The 19,367-nt window shown below is 43.1% G+C and overlaps 1 protein-coding gene across 16 annotated transcripts in view; it reads left to right on the forward strand.

Annotated features, from left to right (window-relative positions):
- The window catches only part of dab2ipb (DAB2 interacting protein b), a 120,347-nt gene that overhangs the window by 62,371 nt on the left and 38,609 nt on the right, over positions 1–19,367 (forward strand). The window contains exon 1 of one of the 16 annotated variants that reach the window (XM_046375958.1): positions 8,553–9,303. The exons of 14 other annotated variants lie outside the window; for them this stretch is intronic. Coding sequence is in view for 1 of the 2 variants with exons in the window: in XM_046375957.1 (XP_046231913.1) it covers positions 15,029–15,051 (23 nt within the window). In the remaining variant the exon portion in view is untranslated. Of the gene's footprint in view, positions 1–8,552; positions 9,304–14,777; positions 15,052–19,367 lie in introns of those variants that run through there. One more of the 16 variants, XM_046375957.1, reaches the window with a different exon arrangement.

Below are 19,367 nucleotides of genomic sequence, written 5' to 3' on the forward strand. Positions count from 1 at the left end.
AGGTTATGTCTATTCTATACTCAGATTATTCAGCCATCTCTATAAACAGATGTCTCCATATGAATGCAGAATTTGTAGGCAAGGGACAAGGTTTTGGCATTGGAAGCATTCTGGTTTGCATTTGCAGTTTGTTTGTAGCCTGAGTAGTATTAACCCACATTTGAGTGGGCTTTGGTTGCATGTAGGTACCACTGTACTGACTGGATCTGACTGTGGTAGCAATTTATCAGTCACATGGTAGAAATGTGCTGTAAAGCATACCCAGCTTTATCTTCTATTTTACTCTAAATTGGAACATAATTTACAAGTGAACCAGCAATTGAGACCACAAGCTCATTAGGAAACTGTTTTAGTGAATGTTTTTCCTCATAAGCTTACATAAAGTCTGATTTCTTTTTTAAACCAATAGAGTTTCCCCCTACTGGCTATTAGAAAGAATGCAGGTTTTACCTCACTTTTCAGATCTGGAATCTGCATCCACCATTTATACAGTCTGTGGTTCAGTATTGCAGTTTCAGTGATGATATAAGGTAACGAAGCAACACTGTTACCGTGTGTGTTGTAGGAAGATTTGGCCTGTTACCCTGAATGGCTGCCTGTAACAGGAGCCCTTGATGCAAACCCCTTATCATTTCCCGTAAAGCCGGGGTGCCATGGGTGCCATGGGTGCCATGGTAATTGCAGGTGGGGGTGTTGGAGCGTATGTATGAGGAAGATGGAAGGAGAGCAGCACAGTGAGGGAGTGAAAGACATCCATCCATAAATCCAATAAAATGATGCCATTTAAAGTTATGAAATTCTGTAAACATTCCCCAGGTGGTTCGACTGTAATATCCAACCTTTCTCTATTGCTCCCTCCCTTCTTCCCTCCTTGCCTCCTCCAGCCACATCTCACTCACTCACTTACTTACTGACATGCACTTTTTTTCTTCCAATCCAATCATCTATAAACCCTTCATGTTACACACCCTGGCCTTGTTTCCCATTTGACTTTCTCCTCTTGTTCTTCCATTTATTTCTTCTGTCTCCCTGCTTTGCTGTCATTTGTCAGTTTGCTGCTCTTATATCTGTCTGCCCCGTCCATGCTAATAGCTGTGTTTGGAGCTGCGGTTCGTTTATGGATTTCTGCCACATTAAACCCAATGCAGCACACTCAGCCTTGTCCGTGGATCCTCTTCTTTGCTCTGTCTGCCTTCTCTTCTTCCTCTCAACAACCTCCTCCTCCCTACATTGTGTTCTTTCTCACTGGAAACCCTGATATCGCTCCTCATTTGTGCAGGAAAATGTCTTGTTCAACAACTCCCCCCCCCACATCGTTCCTTCAGTTCCACTGCCCAGATGTTGAAGGTCACATGCTAGTTGATGACATGTGCACTCAAGCCCCTACAACATGTGCACCCACACAGACACGCTCTCTCAAGTGATCCTCTGTATTATTGATTCATTCTGGCATCATTCATTCCCTACATGATCTTCTCAAATGTTGAGTTTATGGGTGATGATTATGAGCACAGTGTATGTGCACACAGTAAGGGTGTGGGACACTGCCCAAGTATTGCACTTAGGAGGGACAATAACCAAAAATACAGTTACAGCTTTTGGGGAAATTTGGAGGAAAAACAACAGCAGTGCTTTCATTCTCTTTGTTGCAGCAGTATAATTAGGCAGAGGAAGAGAGCATCGTTCTCCCTTTGCCGTCCTTCGCCTCTCACCATCTCATTTGCAATGCATCAGCATGATTTGGTGTGGATGAAACAGAGCTCTCAGGGTAATAATGTGTTGTACCGAGCAGGTTTCACCTACCACTGTGTGTGATTAAGCTCTATCCCATACAGACAGGATGGATTCAGTGAAGCCATCAATATCATCTCGATACTTAATGCCTCTAATTTGGTGATGATTATAAGGCTTCATGGCATTATCTCTTTCTGTTCGAGATTATAATGAGGATTTTGTTAATTCAAGAGTATTGCGGTGTTGTTTAGATACTCAGGCAGAGGTGGATGTTTTGAAAAGGTTGATTTGCCTGGCTTTCATTACCAGAGTGCTCTTCATTTGCTTCAAGGACAGATATGACTATTCAGTTTTCATGTTCTAGCAACCATGCTAAGTGTGTTTATTTTTCTCCAGTTATCTGTGAGTCAAAGTGAAATCCAAGGTTAGGCCTTAAGGTAAAGTACTTTAACTAAATAAACTTCTGTCCATAAAACTGGTAATTGTTTCTGCTTTTTCTGCTTTCTGCTTTTGTTTTCTAGTTGTGTTTCTCTTGCAGGCCCTGTCTGCAGATTTCACTTTATGATGATGTTACAGATTTGAAAATCACTTTTTCTTGGCTTGAGGTAAATTTGAAAAGTATAAAACCTCCATAGGTCAAAAAGAATCATAATAGAAAGAGTCATAATTTTCTTCTTTACAGATGTCTCTTTTATTTTTCTTTTTGGAACGTATTTTTTCATACAAAACCACAACTGGTCATAAGGAAAAATTAGAAGCGCTAGGCTTAACAGCGCTGTCTTATCCAGGTCTAAATACTTCAGACAGGAAGGAGACGTGTGTGAGTGTTTAAGGGGTTTTCAGATGAAAATGTCTGAAAAAACATCTATCTATTTAAATTCTAGGCAAGTGTTGTGAGTGTTGTCTATCTATCTAAAATATTTAATTCAGTAACGATTCTGTGGACACCTGGTGTAGGTGAGAAGTCTGAAGGTCATGCACTGGCAGCTCATTAACATCATTATGCAACTGAAATAAAGTCTTGTTTGTAAACTGATCAAATTAAGTGATGAACAAACTGTACCCTCGAAAATATTTTTTCCAGATTCAGAAAACAGCTGTAACCTCAGTCCCTCAAACAAGTTTTGCAATTTGAGACTCCATTATGATATGATAATGTACAAATAGATGCCTTATTGTCTTGTTTTCACTAATCAGTTTAGTGCTGTTCGTTAGTGCTTTTGCTTGTTACTTGTTTCCCTTAATATGCATGTTATGCATCCCTAAAGGGACATAATATGTGATTTACATTGTATCAAATTGATCAGGGCTAAGGTTCAGTAAATTCTATGGAGCTGTGCTGTATATTGCCTCTCTGATCACTTTACCGTCTGCATAATTTGTTGCAGAATCATCCCTGGAGCAATGGCAATGGTGCTGACACCTGCCCAGCTGGTAGGTTTTGGTGGCTTGGTTGATGTTTAACCCTGCTGGGCCTTCTTTGAGCCCGGGCGAGCGTGGCCAAGGGTCTCCTCTCTTTCATTCTCTCCCCGGGTAATGAGCTGTAATGGATAGGGCCTTGGGCGTGACAGGAATACCGAGGGCCCCATCAAAGCAGCACCCCACGCATCCCTTTAAAGGACCGCTCAGTAGGCATGCAAACACTCATTTACTCATTCATTCCTCTCTTTAAATTACACCTGTCACTGGCTTTTCGGCTATTTATCTCGCACAAGGGTAAACAGTCACCCACCCGTGTTTTCAGTGTGTGGACCATTGATTTGGGTGGTGTCACATGCTGATGGGAACTGACATATCCAACACTTGGCACCAGAACAGTATTGAATAGAAGATTTAACATAATTTTTCATCAAGCTCCACTTTTGAATACTTTGTGCATAAATAGAAAAATAAAAATAGTTTAAAACGTTTCGGCCAGCTGCCCAAATAAATTGTATATATGACTACACGCACACTCACGCACACAAAAGAGTTCAGTGGCACTGACAGTCCAGATGGTACTCAGTGACTCTTACAGACCCACTAAATTACCATGATGATGACTCTAGATGGTTTTTCACCACTTCTCTAACAGGCCTCTCTGCCACTGTGCTGCTCATCCCCCTTTTCGCTTATTTTTGGAGTCCTTGTGTGTGTGTGTGTGGTGTGTAATCTTTGTGACAGGAGTCTGCCAGGGCTTTTATTCTGCCATGTACTAATAAAAGCTCATATATTGCAAAAGTCAGGCTCTTCTGCCTGTGTGCATCTGACATACCGTGAATTTTGCTGCACTTTATTCAACCTAACTTACAGGGAGAGAAAGTGTGAAAAAGCTTCAGTTTCACCATTTAGATCAGTGTCATTACAATTAACTGATGGTAATGAACCATCGCACTATGAAAATATCCACATGGCTTATTATGGCTGACGAGAGGTTTTTGATTTTTAATCTGTTTTGTTTTTTGCTGATAAAAAATCAACGTGTAGCAAAGCAGATGTGATTGAGTGCAGAGGTGGTGATGTCAGACGCTTCCTGAAGGTATTTCAGCTGAGAGGAGGTATATAGTTTCACTCTGATGACTGTGCATGTGATAACAGATGAAATGACGAGTAAGGTGAAATTTGCACTGCGTCTTAACTTACAGAAGTTCAAACACTTGGAGCCGGGAAGTTTTTATTTACATTGCCAGTTACCATCTGTCTTTGCAGTATGTTTGGATGATTTGCAAAAGGCAAACCTGTTTTTAAGTTTCAGCAGTCTGATCAGCATCATCCTCACTTCTGCTTCTGTTTGTGATGCAAGCCAACAGTGATCTGACAAGCTGGCTGTCCATCCACATTTCTGAGGGGTCTGTCTGACTGTGCATGGACTGATTCAAAACGCAGGTGGCTCGCAGCACCGGCAACTAAACCAGAATTCACTGCTCTCTATGTAGTATTGCACAGGGGTTACTTCACAAAAAGGTCTCGGTGGCTTTTGCAGCTGCTGAACCTGCACAGAAGAGACAAAAAGAAAAAGCTGCCAAGCGAATAGCTTCTCTTGTCCTGATTGAAGTGAAGGCTAACGTAAGTTCAGTGAGGAAGACTGTTTCTGTGTTACTTGTTCAGTCTCTTTCCTCCCTCTGTTGCATCAGCTGATGACGTGTGTACTCTTTTGTCACAATCTCTATCTTATCTGTTGCTGTCAGTGTTTGTGTTATTATATGTTGTGCTTGTTACTTTATACATAGATAATTGCACTCAGCCACAAAACTTTATGGCTGTGTTTGCACTGTTATAACATTAGCTCCATATCCTCTGTGAATCGGACCTTGAGACAGGGCTGGTCATCGTTTTATGTGATGCACAACTAACAGTGCTTACAGAGTGTTGAGTAGTCAAATGTGGGTGCAAGATCCACTATATGTAAGCAATACTGCATCACTGGAAGCCTTCAAGACGTAATAATCAATACCTTATGACCCGCCTTCTTATATCATCCTCTGTGGCCATATCTTAACTTCACTGAATCGTACTTTACTGCTGCGATTTCCCTTTTCCATTTTTACAAATTATCTGTTAGATTATTAAGTGTGTTGTGAAACCTTGGTGTGCTGAAACACTTTAACCTTTGATTTGGCGGTGATGAAGCTTCCCTCTCCACCACACTCTCTGCCACCTGTAGACGCTGCCCCATCAAGGCCAGACTGTCATGGTGGACGGCTGCGTCTGTATGAAGGCTCGACCACCGTGACCCACGTCTTTATTGAGTACAAGCACTGATAGAGAGGAGCTGCTGGCAGGGATAAACTAAAGCTCCTGTTTGTCTCTACATTCAATCTGTTACATTTTGGCATTTTATATTCTTTCATTTTGAACGCTTTATTCTTAACTCCGAAGTAAATGTGTCAGCCTGAACTTCTTCTATGTGCGTGAGTGAGAAGATCACACATTTACATGGTAGATCAGCTCACTTTCACTTTCACTGTTATTCATCATTCTTTTTCATACTCGCTTTTATGCTCGGTTAATAAAATACTGTTGCTGTAATATTAATATCATAATGCTCGAACTCGAAGTGAGAAAGAGAAGAGAGAGACTGGAATATGTGGTGTAACAGCAGCATAGCTCAGCTGGTGCAGTCTGACCTAGTTAGGAACAAACACTTAAGGTGCCGAGCCGCCTGTTTACCTCTCCTGCCTGGCCGGCTTTGGGCACAGGGATGGGCAACCGCTAAGTCCAAAGTGCATTGTGTTTCACACCATGCTCTCCGCTCGCCCTCATTTGATTTCACAAGAGCAGCCATTGTAAAATTTAGGGGTATGTTTTTTTGTCCCTAACTGGAATTAATCACAATCTATTAGACTGATTCCTGGAGGCTGATTCTTGCTTTCTTTACTGATGGCTGCCATTGTACTGCATTGCAAGTTTGCTACATGGAGAATTGGAAAATAAAGGGGCAGATGCTGAAGTGGAGGCGCCAGTCTGATCTCAATAACCCTTAAAAAAAGGGGCTTATGTTCTCTGAGTGCTGTCATTGTTGGCTGGATTATGTCTGGATCAGACATTCACCATTTCATTGTGCATTTACAAACCCTCTCAAGTAGCTCCCTGCTCTCAGACTGCACTCTTGTCCTTTCTATGAGAAAATGCAGCCTTTCTTTGAAGTGACATATTCACAGTTTTGAGCATATCATTGTTTTCACAGTCCTGCACGACATATTTTAAGTTGTATAAGTTTTATCGCAGAATTCTCTGTTTAAGGATGCCAAAGGTTTGTTTTGTTTATATCATAATTTCAGCTGTGCAGAATTAGAACGTGATGTCAGACTGCTGTTGTATGTAGTATTACCTTTAAAGGAGTTTGGAAACTAGTGATACTTAATAATTAAAAGGTTTCGCCATTGTCAAAAAACCACTGTGTTTGTATGTAATTTGAGGGCAGCAGCTTAGATATAAGACACCAACAATGAGAGCAAAAGATGTCTAGACAAGTTTTCAAAGTGGGTTTGAAATTTCATAAACATGAACAAATTATATAGTTAATCAACAATAAATCTGCTTCCATCTTGTGTTTATTTTGGGATAATCTCAGCCCAGTCTCCAGAATAAAATGCTGTTTTACGTTTCTGCACACCACGAATACCTTAAATTTATTCATTTCATACATGTCACGTCAACATTTCTACTGTATCATCGCTGTCCAACTGTCCACTTTTTACATTTTTAACATTTTGCATTGTACGGCATGTCCGCGTTCCTCCCTAGCAACTGATGTGTTTGGTATTTTTACGACCATCAGTCAAACTGATGTGTGCACATCAATATCAGATTACTATTTGCCCATGATTTATCTTGATTTCAATATACAATGCAAACCAAAGCTTTTGTTAGCATAATGTGTTAACTGGAAATGTAGAATAGCCTGCAATTAGGTTTGGTGGGACATAAAAATGAGACTGGAGGATCGTAAATAACCGCATGTCATTGGAGCATATAGTAAAAAAAAAAAAATGCTCTTGGAAAAAGTGAATTATGGAGATACATATGCATCATATTACGTTTGCATTGTGTGTGTATATGAGCTGACTTTCATGTCACCAGGAGGATGTGACTCAGCAAGATCACTGGTGGAGGTCACCTCAACACCACACTATGACCAACACTTTTAAAGAGACGTGAGAACATTTAGCAGCTGTGTTTGGAATTTTATTAACTCTAACCAAGCGGTTTTTATGCCTCAACCTAACCAGACCCTAAACACATTGTTTTCACAACGTAAAACTGAAAATTGAAACGTAAAGTACAACATTCGTAAATATTCGTAAGAAATGTATTGCAGAAATGCTGATAGGTTTTATTCTGGCCATTTGTTTGAGTAAGTGAATCAAAGAAAGACCTTCTGACAGAATGCAATGAAAAAGCACAGCAAACTTTGCTATTAAGGACTCAAAGACTCAAGGTAATAATTTGTCCTTTAAGAATGTACCATAGTGTTCAGTCACCCTGTTTGCATTGCACTGGATTCCACCTGACATCACTCTCACTGTAAGAGTAAGTAATTCATCTGTAACTGGCTAAAATCAAGTGTAATTATAAGATGAGATAAACCTTTTTTAGTCCTGCAGTGGGGAAATTCTCAAACAGTTGTCACTCAAAATGTTGAAGACAGAACTGTTTGTCAGCGTCCGGAGGAAACAGGTAGCCAGCAGTGAGCAGCTGAGGTACTTTTCCTGCTCGGATCATTTTGCACCCTGTGACCAGTCCTTTTGTTTCGAATGGGTGTGCACTCAGGGCTCAGCATTTGTACCATCCTCCACACTCTATTGTGTGGTCATTTGTGTGTGTGTGTGTGTGTCCGGTGTTGGGGTGATGTCATGTTTGATGACATCATTGCAGACGTGCAGGGAGTGCAGATTAGCGGACGTGGCTCGTGTGCACCAGCTCTCCACAGCTGTCCTGCCTTATCGGTGTGTCCCACCCCAGCCCTTTATCCCTCTGTGTCAGCTCTGCCAGAGTGTGAGCTCTGGAAATACCCTCAAACTCACCCTTATCTCCTCTGCCAGTCTACCAATAACGGCTCAAATTGAGCATGACAAAACCCTCCCTCCCTCCCACATTCCAGTCTCCCTACTACCAGCCCTTTGGCCGGCCCCATCAACCAAGTCACTTTGCCAAGGTTGAGCTCCAGGCTCACATGTACAGTGTTTTTTTTGTTTGTTTTGTTTTTAGTCTGAGCCCCAGCATGAACCATGGTCCCTTAACTGAAATGAGTCCATGCCAACCTCCCCCAACCCCCCCACCCCCAACATCCAGTCCCACCAACAGCAGCAGCAGCCACAGCAGCAGTGACTGAAAGGGAAGGTAGCACACCACCTCGCAGCAGAGTTGACAGGACAAAGAGCACACACACACACTCCCACTAGAAAGCACACAGGGGGGCAGGGCCAAGCTAGGCTGCGCCACACACATGTACATGTGACACCCCCCCCAGACCCACCCCTGCACACCAAATGCAGGCTCCTCCCTGCGCAAGGCGACAGAAATGGGAGGTGCAGTCAATCACTGACAGTGTGAGGGAGATGGTTTAGCTGGAGTTAGTAAGAGTGGAGAGAGGAGGAAAGGGGGACAAACCTTCATCATTCCCAAATCAGAGTCAAGTGTCAGGGTACCCTTAAATTCATTCATGCGGAGTGAAAGAAAACAAACAGAAGAGAGTGTGTCCCATTTCAGAGACAACACAGGAAGTAGGGCATGCTCTGTACAGGGCGAGCAAGAGACGGTGGGAGAGAGAAAGGAGGCGAGGGAGCAGCAAGAGAGGGAGAGCACTGTGGTACTTATTCTCCACCCCTTGTCTTAAAGCAGCAGCCAGAGGACAGAGAGAGGGAGTGAGGGCGAGAAGGAGGAAGAGAATCACAAGTAAGGAAGCGAAGAGGTGAGCGGCGGTCTGCATCGGCAGCAGGAGGGGGGAAAATGGAGCTTTGAAATCGCCTCTGCCCTCATCCATACCCCGTCTCTCTTTTTTTCCTCCTCCCCCCTCTTGTTCTGGCTCAGCCTCGGTCTCTCTCTCCAACCGCCTTTGATTGTTCTGTGGAATTCTGACAATGCCTGGTGAGTGTTAGCCTGCTTTTCACATGTCACTCCCCTTCCTTTGTGCATTGGTTTGCTTGCGTTCATGCAGTAGGAGATTATTTTGTGTGTGTTAGTGTTTGGCTGTGAATTGAAATGTGGACTTGTAGCGTGTAGAGGATGCTTCACTGAGACTCTTCTGCTCCTCTGTCTCTGTGTGCTGTTTATACTCCAGCTGTGCTGTCCACTGCTTTCCTTGCTTGTCTCTCTCAGTGACAATGCAAGGGAGGCTGTTCTCCTGAGCACACACACACACACACACACACACACGCACTCAACTACATCATGCGTACATCCAGCATACTCTGTCAGAATTATACGATTGCTTTAAACTCCCACCGGGTTTTCATTGAGGGCAGTGCATTCATTCCCAGAGATATCACATACAACACCAGGGATAATAATGCAGAGATGAGGCTTCGGTTGTGAGCGGTGACCACAACCTAAATGTAGCAACATCACACAAAGCTGGCCTGTGTGACGGAGGGCAGCCAGCTAACACAAATCAGATGACTGGGCCACGCTGTGAGGTCAGCCGCCGGTTTTGGCCAGCATTCTCAGTCCGAGTCGTATGTTGGAGGCTATTAGCAGTTGAAAAACAGCTGTGTGTCCCAAGGATGGACAGTTTGGGAGTCCCAAAGAGCAACAGCTCATTTCATTGTGGAAACAAGATGAGTTCAAGGGCTCTTCTTGGTGTTTAGTCATCATTTCATCCTGACATTTGGCACTTTGTAAGCTGTTACACACACTTTCATTATTATAATAATTTTGCAAGATGGAAGTCAGCTGTCCCAGATATATTTACATTTTACTTTTGATTAATTAGACTTTTACACAAATGTGAAAATCCACGGCCCGAGTAGTGCACCATGCAGTTTTACAGCTGCAACAGAAATCACACGGGTGTAAAACAAACAGCAGGACACGCTGCTTACATGGATGGAATGAGTCCACAGCCACACGTCAAGTTTAATCAACTTTTACTAGTCGTTCCAGTCAGTTGAGTTTTTCCATTTTGGTCTGTCTCACTAAGAAGACGGATAAAACACACAAGCTGTCAGTGACTGCTCTACACACCCAAACCTCCCTGCCACATTATGCAGGAAGTGTTTAGTTTCTGGAGAACAACATTCACCCAAACATTTATTTTCCTCCGAGGTGGCTTCACGGGAGGAAGCCATCTTCGGTTTAGTAAACACATAAATGGTAGCTTGATGGGTCTGTCGTTTGCTTACTGCAGTATGCAGATACTTCTCAGTGCGAGAGCCCAGCTGGTGGTCCTCTTGATTGTAGCCTGCTGTTGAGCCCTGCAGAATAAACTGAGCTTGACTTCTACATATTATGCTCTAAGCATTTGTGTCAGTTTGTGTTTGCATGCAGTAACAGCATGACTCTTTTCTTTTTTTTTTTCTCCCAGCCTGGGGTACTGTATCCGCCCGTATGCATAAGCAAATGTTTGTGCACATATTCATACATACCGTATGCAGATATGCATATGTTTTGAGCATGCCTGCCTTGGTGTGTTCCAGCAGTCCTATTTTAGGTCAGAGCTTTCTAACCAGTAACCTAAACTAGAGATGGCAGAGTGAGAAAATAGAGGTGTTAGTCATTTTCACAGTCTTAAATGTGCAGTTGGAGCAAGAGGGAGAGCTGGATAGAGCGAATGTGAAATGAAACAAACAAATAAGATGACTGAAATGAAGACAAAGAAAGCCGACAGTCTGCTGTTGTTAATATTGCGATATTGTCTTATTCTATAACCTGCCGTGGACCTTCCAGGATGTCGTTTTTAACTCCCGTTCACCCTTGCTCAATGTTATGAAATTAAATCCAGCTGAATTATAATAATGTTGTCACATCCTTTATATATCTACGTTGCGGAAAGATAGATGAGAATTAAAAGGGAATAAATGCAGAGATTAGCTTTGTACAGTATCTCCTCGCTTCTCCTTTGCATCATTCTCCGATTGTTCTGTCTCTGTGTAATTAGTCTGTCACAGATCATCTCTGTGCTGTCCATTGATTTACTGAGAGTTGATGAAGTGGAGCAGAGCATTCGATCAGACACGTTCGCAGGGAGGGAGGAGTGGGTCAGTGCCGCACCCAGGGGCCACTCGACTGGGGGTCAAGAGGTCTGAGCTGCCACGGTTTAACACTTAATCAACAACACTTTATCGTGACCGCACAACCATGAACATCTGAGCAAGCACAGGGTGTGCTGAGGACCACTCTCTTCTTTTTTTATAAATAGTTGTTTAATTCAGTCAAACCATATATCTCCAATTTTGTTCATTTTTCAGAAAATTATGGATAAGTTCCTTAATGAATGCAAAAAAAAATCTGATTCTTAGATTGATTGAAGAGAAACTTTTTTTTTTTTTACAGGACATGAACAATATGTAGATTTGAGACAGAATATTCATATCAGTGTTTTACATTTTCAGTAGAAAGCAGTTTCTTGCCAGTGCCCCCTACTTCCTGTTTGTTAATTCATTTATTTTGAGGAGGAGGAAGCTGACGCTGGCATCAAGATGGTCCAACACTTTTTGAAGCCTTTATTCAGTCGCAGCAGTTGCATCCAAGTATACTGGATCCAAACATCTTCAAGGCTTGTCTTAGTTAAAATGATCAATCAGAAAAGCATTTAGAACATGAATGGTAGAGCAAATGACACAGAATCGTCTCACATTCACTTATTTTATTGCTTTGAAATTTGCAATTCACGCCGGCAAATTAGATGTAAGAATATCTGAAGACGACGTCTTTGCCATTGTGAATGAAATACGGTTGGAGCAGGCTGTGCTAAAGACATTCACTAATGCTATTTTGGATCTCCTCAGCCCTGCCTGGGAGAGGATGGAAGAGGAGCATATGCTCATGATGGGGCAGCGTTGTACGCTGTCAATAATTGAATCACTCATTCGGTCTCTCCTGCCCTGAAGGCCACAATGCAGAGTCAATAGGAGCAACATGAGAGGAAGGCTTTCAGGCATCAGTCTTACAGTACAGATTTCTTTCTGCCCTTCCGCTCTCTTCTTTAGGTCTTTTTTTTGTTTTGTTACACAAACAAACCCAGAAAAGGGCTGATGTCACTGCCCCATCTCTGGCTTATCTGTGTGCCTGTCTTTGTACAGTAAGCTGCTTTAGAGAAAAGAAATGGAGGGTAGGCTATAGAGGGATGAGTGAAGGGATGGAGGGAGGGATCTCTAATGCCTCTGTGCCTTTTACCATTTCCTCTAACTTCTCTTCCTGTACCTACTTCTGGAGGAGAAGACAGGGAGATGCTGTGGATGGATTAAGCTGATCTTTCAATTTAACTAGCAGTCCAGATTCAGCGCAGTGGCATTAACAACCCTTTTTCTTGATCTTACTGTCCTCTTTATTCTCCCTGTCTGAGTCACTGGGATGCTGATGTGACTTTGCTCTTTTCTCGGTCTGTTCGACTCTTTCTCCCTCTGCCGTCCTCTTCCCTGCCCTCTATCAACACCTACTTGTCCAACATGCCTCACCTTCTTTCCATCCGCCACCCACCTCTCTGTGATGCAGACTTGTGGAAGCTTGCCTGGAACATACTGTATCCAGCCATCTTTTTTCTTTCCTCTCCTTCCTCTCTTTACCTCTGTGCAGACAGGTGCTGCTCTACTAAACAGGTTAGTGGCAGGGGAGTAACTTCCCATCGGCGAGGGCTCCGAGGGACTGCCTACAGAGAGACAGTTAGCCAAGAGAGGTCTCATCTCTCCCACTCTCTCTCCTGACCCCATCCTATTACAGTCTGCTGGTGTGCGCTTGGCTCATGACCCCACCCACACATTCCTTTGCACGATTAGACAAGGCATTTTGTCCGAAAATCACAAAATACATTTTCTGTTTGTTCACGTGTGTGCACGCACAGGCTAAGGCGCATATGCATATGCAAAGTACAAGAACCCACTTGACTTACTGAGCACAGAAGACTGTTGTTCAGCGTACCTGTTCCTGTGAATAATGAAAATTTTGAGATAGTTTTTTGCATTCCCGTCCTGCTACAGTGATTACAAATAAACTTCCACAGATAGAACAGCCTTGCCCCGTTCTACACTGGGAACAGTCTCACTCTAGACAAACCTATGAGGTATGATATTATCGTGAGCCAGACCAGAAGAATGAGGAAATCCCCCCGAGTGTTTATTCTCCAGGCTTTGCTTTGGCTTTGTAGTTAACCTTTACCCAGCAAAACAGCAAGGCATGCAGGTCTGTTTACTTGTGATAAGAGCAAGCAATTCTAATCCATTGCATCGTGAGGAACAAGTACATTAAACCTCCCCCACTGTCACCTCTCAAATGATACTTAAATCGTTTTGGACCTGGAGAACCGGTCCACCTATAATGGGGTGCAAAGACCTTTTCCGCTGCATAGTTCACAATGAATTTTATTGTTGGGGTAGAAAAATGCTACTGGCTCCTGTAGAGTTTCACTCAAGTTTTTTAACGTGATGACATTTCTGCGGACTGTTGAATGATTGAGCTGAAATTTTCTCCTGTCATTCAGAAAGCTTTTTAATAAGAAATACTGAAACTGGTCCATGCCAAACTGGACCTGTTTCCAAGTAATTATTTCACACGAGATGACTGACGTTTCTGGGGCTTTTGCTTTATTCTGAGCTCAGACATCAGTTTGAATGGAAGCATCTCTTGACAGCATGTCTTAGCTGTGACATCGGTCTTCCCTCACTGGGTCGCCAGCTGTGTGAAAGCAAGCATACAATACATCTGGCAGTGTGTCGCCACCTGGCTGGTCTCATTTTTCTCCTTCCTTCTCTTGCTCTGTCTCTCCCTTTTTTTGTGCCTTTTTTTCTTTTTCTCTCTCTTTTCCTGGAGTCCCCCTCTCCGGGCCAAGGACCCAGCATTTTCCCACAGAGCGTCGTGCTGAAGGCTGAGCCATTGTTTCCTGCTACAGCGAGGGAGGGAGGGAGGAGGGAGGAGGCAGGCTGACTTCCTGGCTGCCAACTTGGGGTCTATGTTAGTGTGAGAAAAAGCAGGGGAGACAGATGTAATGATGACAAAGGAGCTGTGTATCCTAGGGACTGACTTCAGCTAGAAAAATGTAGCTTTTGTCATATTTCTCAGACAGTAGCACCTACATAACCGACTGTCGGCTTTTTCATCCCTTTTTTGGGTTTAATTTGTTGTTTCCCCTCTAATAAGAACAGTGACAGTAAAAGTCAATGCTCACCTTTCCAGCACCCATAGATGTAAATATTTTGGCAATGTTTTGAGCTAAAACGAAGTTGTACATTATTGTTATGGAAATATGTGACCTAAAATTTAACAGTGAACTAATTTGCTATAAGTTACATTGAACAGGATACTTAATCAGCTTTACAATAAAGTAAACACCATTTCCACCCCTTCAACTCTGAACTTTGTGTCCTGAACTCGATGTTTATTGCATTGCTTCATCACAATATAATGTTTCACTAGACTATGGGCAGTCTTGTCCTGAATAGGAACACTGTCTTTTTAAATGGGATGTGGAGAGGGGTGTGTTAGTAGCAACAGACATCCTTTGGGAGCGGTGTGGTGTAACTCAGAGGGCAGAGACTCCAGCCACGTTCCCAGGGACTCAAAAATAGTCGGGAAAACACGGAGACCAGCCGCGAGTGAGGAATGCAACCAAAAGTGAAGTCGTGCGTTTTGTGCATCCAGTTTGGAGAGATTCTGCTGGACAATGTTTCACATATTCAGTAGATCGTAAGTGTCATTTCGTTTTAATACTCGATTCCTGGTTGTGCTTGTAGGTGTGGATGGTTCCAGCACAGCTGCATGCTGTGGTTTTTGGAAACCTCTATCCCTCTCATCCACCCACGGTTCACTCAGGACTGTACGCTGTGGCTTCAGTTCACTATTTTTTGCTGCTGTACTTTATACCATAAAGTACTTTTTGTATTAATTACAGAGGAAAAGAAAGGTCAGTGTAGTTAATAAAAAGGGGGAAAAGCGCTGCACATGAGAATAGTTGGAGAGGAGGGCATTGAGAGAAAAACAAGGACACGTTTAGACTTGAACATGAAAACTATTCAGCGCCGGAGGCAAGTCATGGCTTTAAAGTGCATTGACAGCACTTTACAATTTAAAGCCAATTATGTGCTCAGATTTCTTCACCTGTCTGAATCTAATGTTAATAAGTAATATCACATTAACAATGAAAGCCTAACAAAGTAGGGAAAGTATTGTTTTCATAAGTCATATGCTGGGTATTGTTTTTCCCAACAGAGTTTTGCCAGGTTGTGTGGGAGGAAACTCTCTGCCCTCTTTTTCTCCATGTGAACTTGAGTGTTTGCCTGTTTCTTTGTCCAATGCCACAGGGATGTTTGAATATTCAGGTCAAGAAGTGAACTGCACACTTCCTCATCTCCTCACTACTCCTTTGCACATGGTGTTAGCAGTTCCCCAAGCACTTGGCAGTTATGCAAGAGTTCAAGAGAAAAGAGCTTTTTTGTAACTAATTTATATTTTCCTGGGTTTGTGCTAGAGGATAATTATGCATTTTGGCATGCCGTTTGGTCTGTCTTTGCTTTGAAAACATGCATGAATAAGTGGTAGCATGTATCCCCATACACACAGGAACTTCAGCACATGAGCACAGATGCACACATCATTTCCATGACCTTGGCGTGCCTTTAGTATTTTCAGCCTCCTGGTCCAGGCTGAATCATGCCCACAGTCTTGTCTAACTGTCTTGACCCTAATAGTCTATTATTGTCACAATGGAGGTTTGAGGTTAAAACATAATTATATTTCCACCATTAAATGACAAATCAATAATGGCTAATGAGGAATAAAAAAGAGGCAATGTTAAACTCAAAGAGGGAAACATGTTTTTCTGTGAGTGTTTGTGCCAGCAGAGGCGCTAATTAATAATGACAACAATTTCAGGATCAATAAAGTATTTCTGATTCTGATTTTCTGTACAACCAGTAATGTCATTTTCTGACCTAATACTTGACTGATTCGTGACAGGAATCATCTTTTCTGCTGCTCTTCTCTAGTAAAGTCAGATTATAATATTGAAAGACGGTTTCTCGAACCACACTGACGCCTCACTGCCCTTCAGGGTTCAGCAGTAAGGATTGCTGAATGGCCTGAAACATGATAATATGTCAGTTAATTGGGCAGACATTTGCCCGATTAAGCCAGTGGTTTCCCTATCCCCTGTCTTATTATGGTGATGACTTTATTATCTGTACTCTGTCTTCTGCCAGCACCCCTACTTCTCTCTGTGCTGTGGTATTTTAGTGCAGGATTAATGAATGTGTTAGGTGGAAACTGTGGTCACAGGAGCTTTGTTGTGAACATTGTTTTCTTAGGTTTAAAATAAAGAATCGGCCGTGACCTGTAAAGGTTATTTATTGGCAGTTTCAGGGTGGACTCAGTAAGTTCACAAACACTCAACAGGAACCAGCCATCATCAAGCCCATATTTCATCAGATACCTCATTCATTTAGAGCTGATTCATTTCCTCCTGTTTTAGATGAATGCAAGGATGTACCATAATGCCGGTTATTATATGTTTTTAAAATAATGGTTTTATCACTTAATTCTAAGTACAACAGCATATATAAAATACTACTACAAGAGTGCTGTGACTGCTTGGGAAATACCACATGTCTGTAAATGTGTGTGGGTGATGGCTGACACCAGGCCAAGGACGTGAAGTCATGAGACAGATTCTTCCACAGGCTGTATGACTAAAACAATTGTGTGTATTCAAGTACAGCAATACTCAGTCATGAGCTTTTCCCTCCATGTCCCCTAAAGTGCATTATTTAAATCAATATACCAATCATAGTCAGTTGGTGACTACCCGGAAGGCCATTAGTCATTAGTATGACATTTGACTTTTACCCTTTGACCATCGCTGCTAGTTAAGGAGTCACTCATTAGTGCGACCTTTGACCTCATTATAAACAATCCTTGCGATGTTTTGTCTGTCATTTTTGACTGCCTGCCCCAAACTGCTGTAATTGCTGCGAACAGAGCTATGGACACACACTCACACGTATTTGTTCCTTCTAGCGTAACAAAGTCCTTTGTTCTGTAGAAGCTACATGACATGTTCTGATGACCCTTTGACCTTTGGCTCCTAAAACTCTCCTGGGAAGAGAAATCAGATGACTGAGAAGAGCTCACCACATGTGTCACATCCTGCCAAACTTGGAACAAATGAATGAATTCTCTCATGATCACCACACGTGTTAGGAAAAAAAAACAAAAAAACTAAACAGTCCTCACAGATCATCACAGGTAATAGGCATGCTGTGTGTTTGCAGCTGCTGGTGTGATCTACAGTGTCCAGCAGTTGTACTTCGCAGCCAGCTGTTCTGTTCTCTCATGACCTCAGAGCCAAACTCCTGCCGGAGCAGCTCCTCATCGCTCCATGTTGGTCTTGTGTCCTAGCAGATGTTACACTGAATTACCTCCCAGCCTAGCAGGGAAGCTACGCTCTCACTGTAATCAAGCTGTGTGTGTGTGTGTGTGTGTGTGTGTGTGTGTTATGAGACAGCCTAACTCGGAGGCTGCATTAGCTGTTAGCTCCAGCCACCTCATTTACGAGCCAACCTTTACCACAATGTAGTGTGTGTGCCAGTGCTCTGAGTCAGGCATCCCTGCAGACTCCTAAACATGGGTCTGGAAGAGCTGATCTTTTAGGTGATACTAAATGCTAAAGCTAACTCCCGCCTTTCCTGTGTGAGTGTGCTTAGTGGGAAGGGGCGTGTGTTTGCGTGTGTCTCATTCTTGCCTTTAAAAGCTTCCTTCCTCCCTGTAAATGAAAGGCTGTCTTTGTGCGCAGCTCTCCCTTCTATACTTTTTGATGATGTGCTCTCCCATCTATAGCGCTTAACCGATTCTTCTTCTGTAAAAAAAAAAAAGGTGGTCACAGCATAGCTTCGGTTTTTATTCCCTCTTGTTTGGCGCAGCGATGCCTGGGGCACCGTCTCTCTTCCCTCTCCCCAGCATAATCTCTCTTTTGTCTTGTGTGCATTAGACCACTGGCGGTTTAAGAGCCTAAAGAGCCGGTGCCGTCAAGCAGCACAGGTGCTGCAAAGCGCTAATGCACTGGTTATGGACCAGCACAGACTTCACTGTGCCCACTCATCTGTGTTACCATCTGGTTAAATGTACATTTTTGTATTTTCCTTTTCACCGTCATTGTTATCGTCTTCACAGCCATCTACGAAGCAGACAATCAGGACTCAAAGTGGTCACGGGTGGATGAGCAGGAAGAGTGTTTTTGATTGAGAGCGTCGGACCAAATGTGTGAAAATTTTCCTCTAAGGGTTATTGGCAGAGGGAATTAGAGTGGGGGCTGTCACATTAGCTGCTGCATCTCCAGCTCACTTCACTCGCTCATAACCTCAGTCCCTGTTTCCATCTCCCGAGATCTTTTTTTTTCTTTCCTCTGCAGTCCAACTTTGACAGTGAATGAGCGTTGCTCTGCTGTTCTGTTGACTGGCTCTCCTTGCCAGCCTGATTGGTGTCTGGGCTCCAAGGCGTGTAGCCACATGTCAGTGGTTCAGCTCACACGTCCACCGTTCTGCACCAGCAGCATCTGACAGGACCCTTTTCGTCTCGTTCCCCTTCCTCCTCTTGACTGCTCTTCTTTGTCTCTCTCGCTGTGGGCCAGACGTTTGCATTGTTGTCTTTATTCTCCTGCTACCCATCGCCCAACTGTTCACTCCAGTGGAGATGACAATTGACAGATGGCAGGTTGATGCGCGGCAGCATACATTTTCACAACCACAAATGCTATTGTATTGCTAAAAAAACGACGCAAAACAGAAACATGAATCATCATAAAATTGTGATGCTGACTGGGGCAGGAGTTTAACTCTCTCCCTTTGAACTGCTAGTGCCTCATTATTCCCAGCAAGCACTGAGAGAGACTAACCACATCTGGTTGGATCAAATGAGCGATCAGGCCCGTGACAGAGTACTCTGCAATGTGACAGACATGTAATTGTTTCATCACGGCCTGTGGTCCTTTCCACTGAGCCAGCGCCAAAGCG

The sequence above is a fragment of the Scatophagus argus genome, chromosome 20 (genome assembly GCF_020382885.2).
Source record: "Scatophagus argus isolate fScaArg1 chromosome 20, fScaArg1.pri, whole genome shotgun sequence".
Taxonomy (NCBI): Eukaryota; Metazoa; Chordata; class Actinopteri; family Scatophagidae; genus Scatophagus; species Scatophagus argus.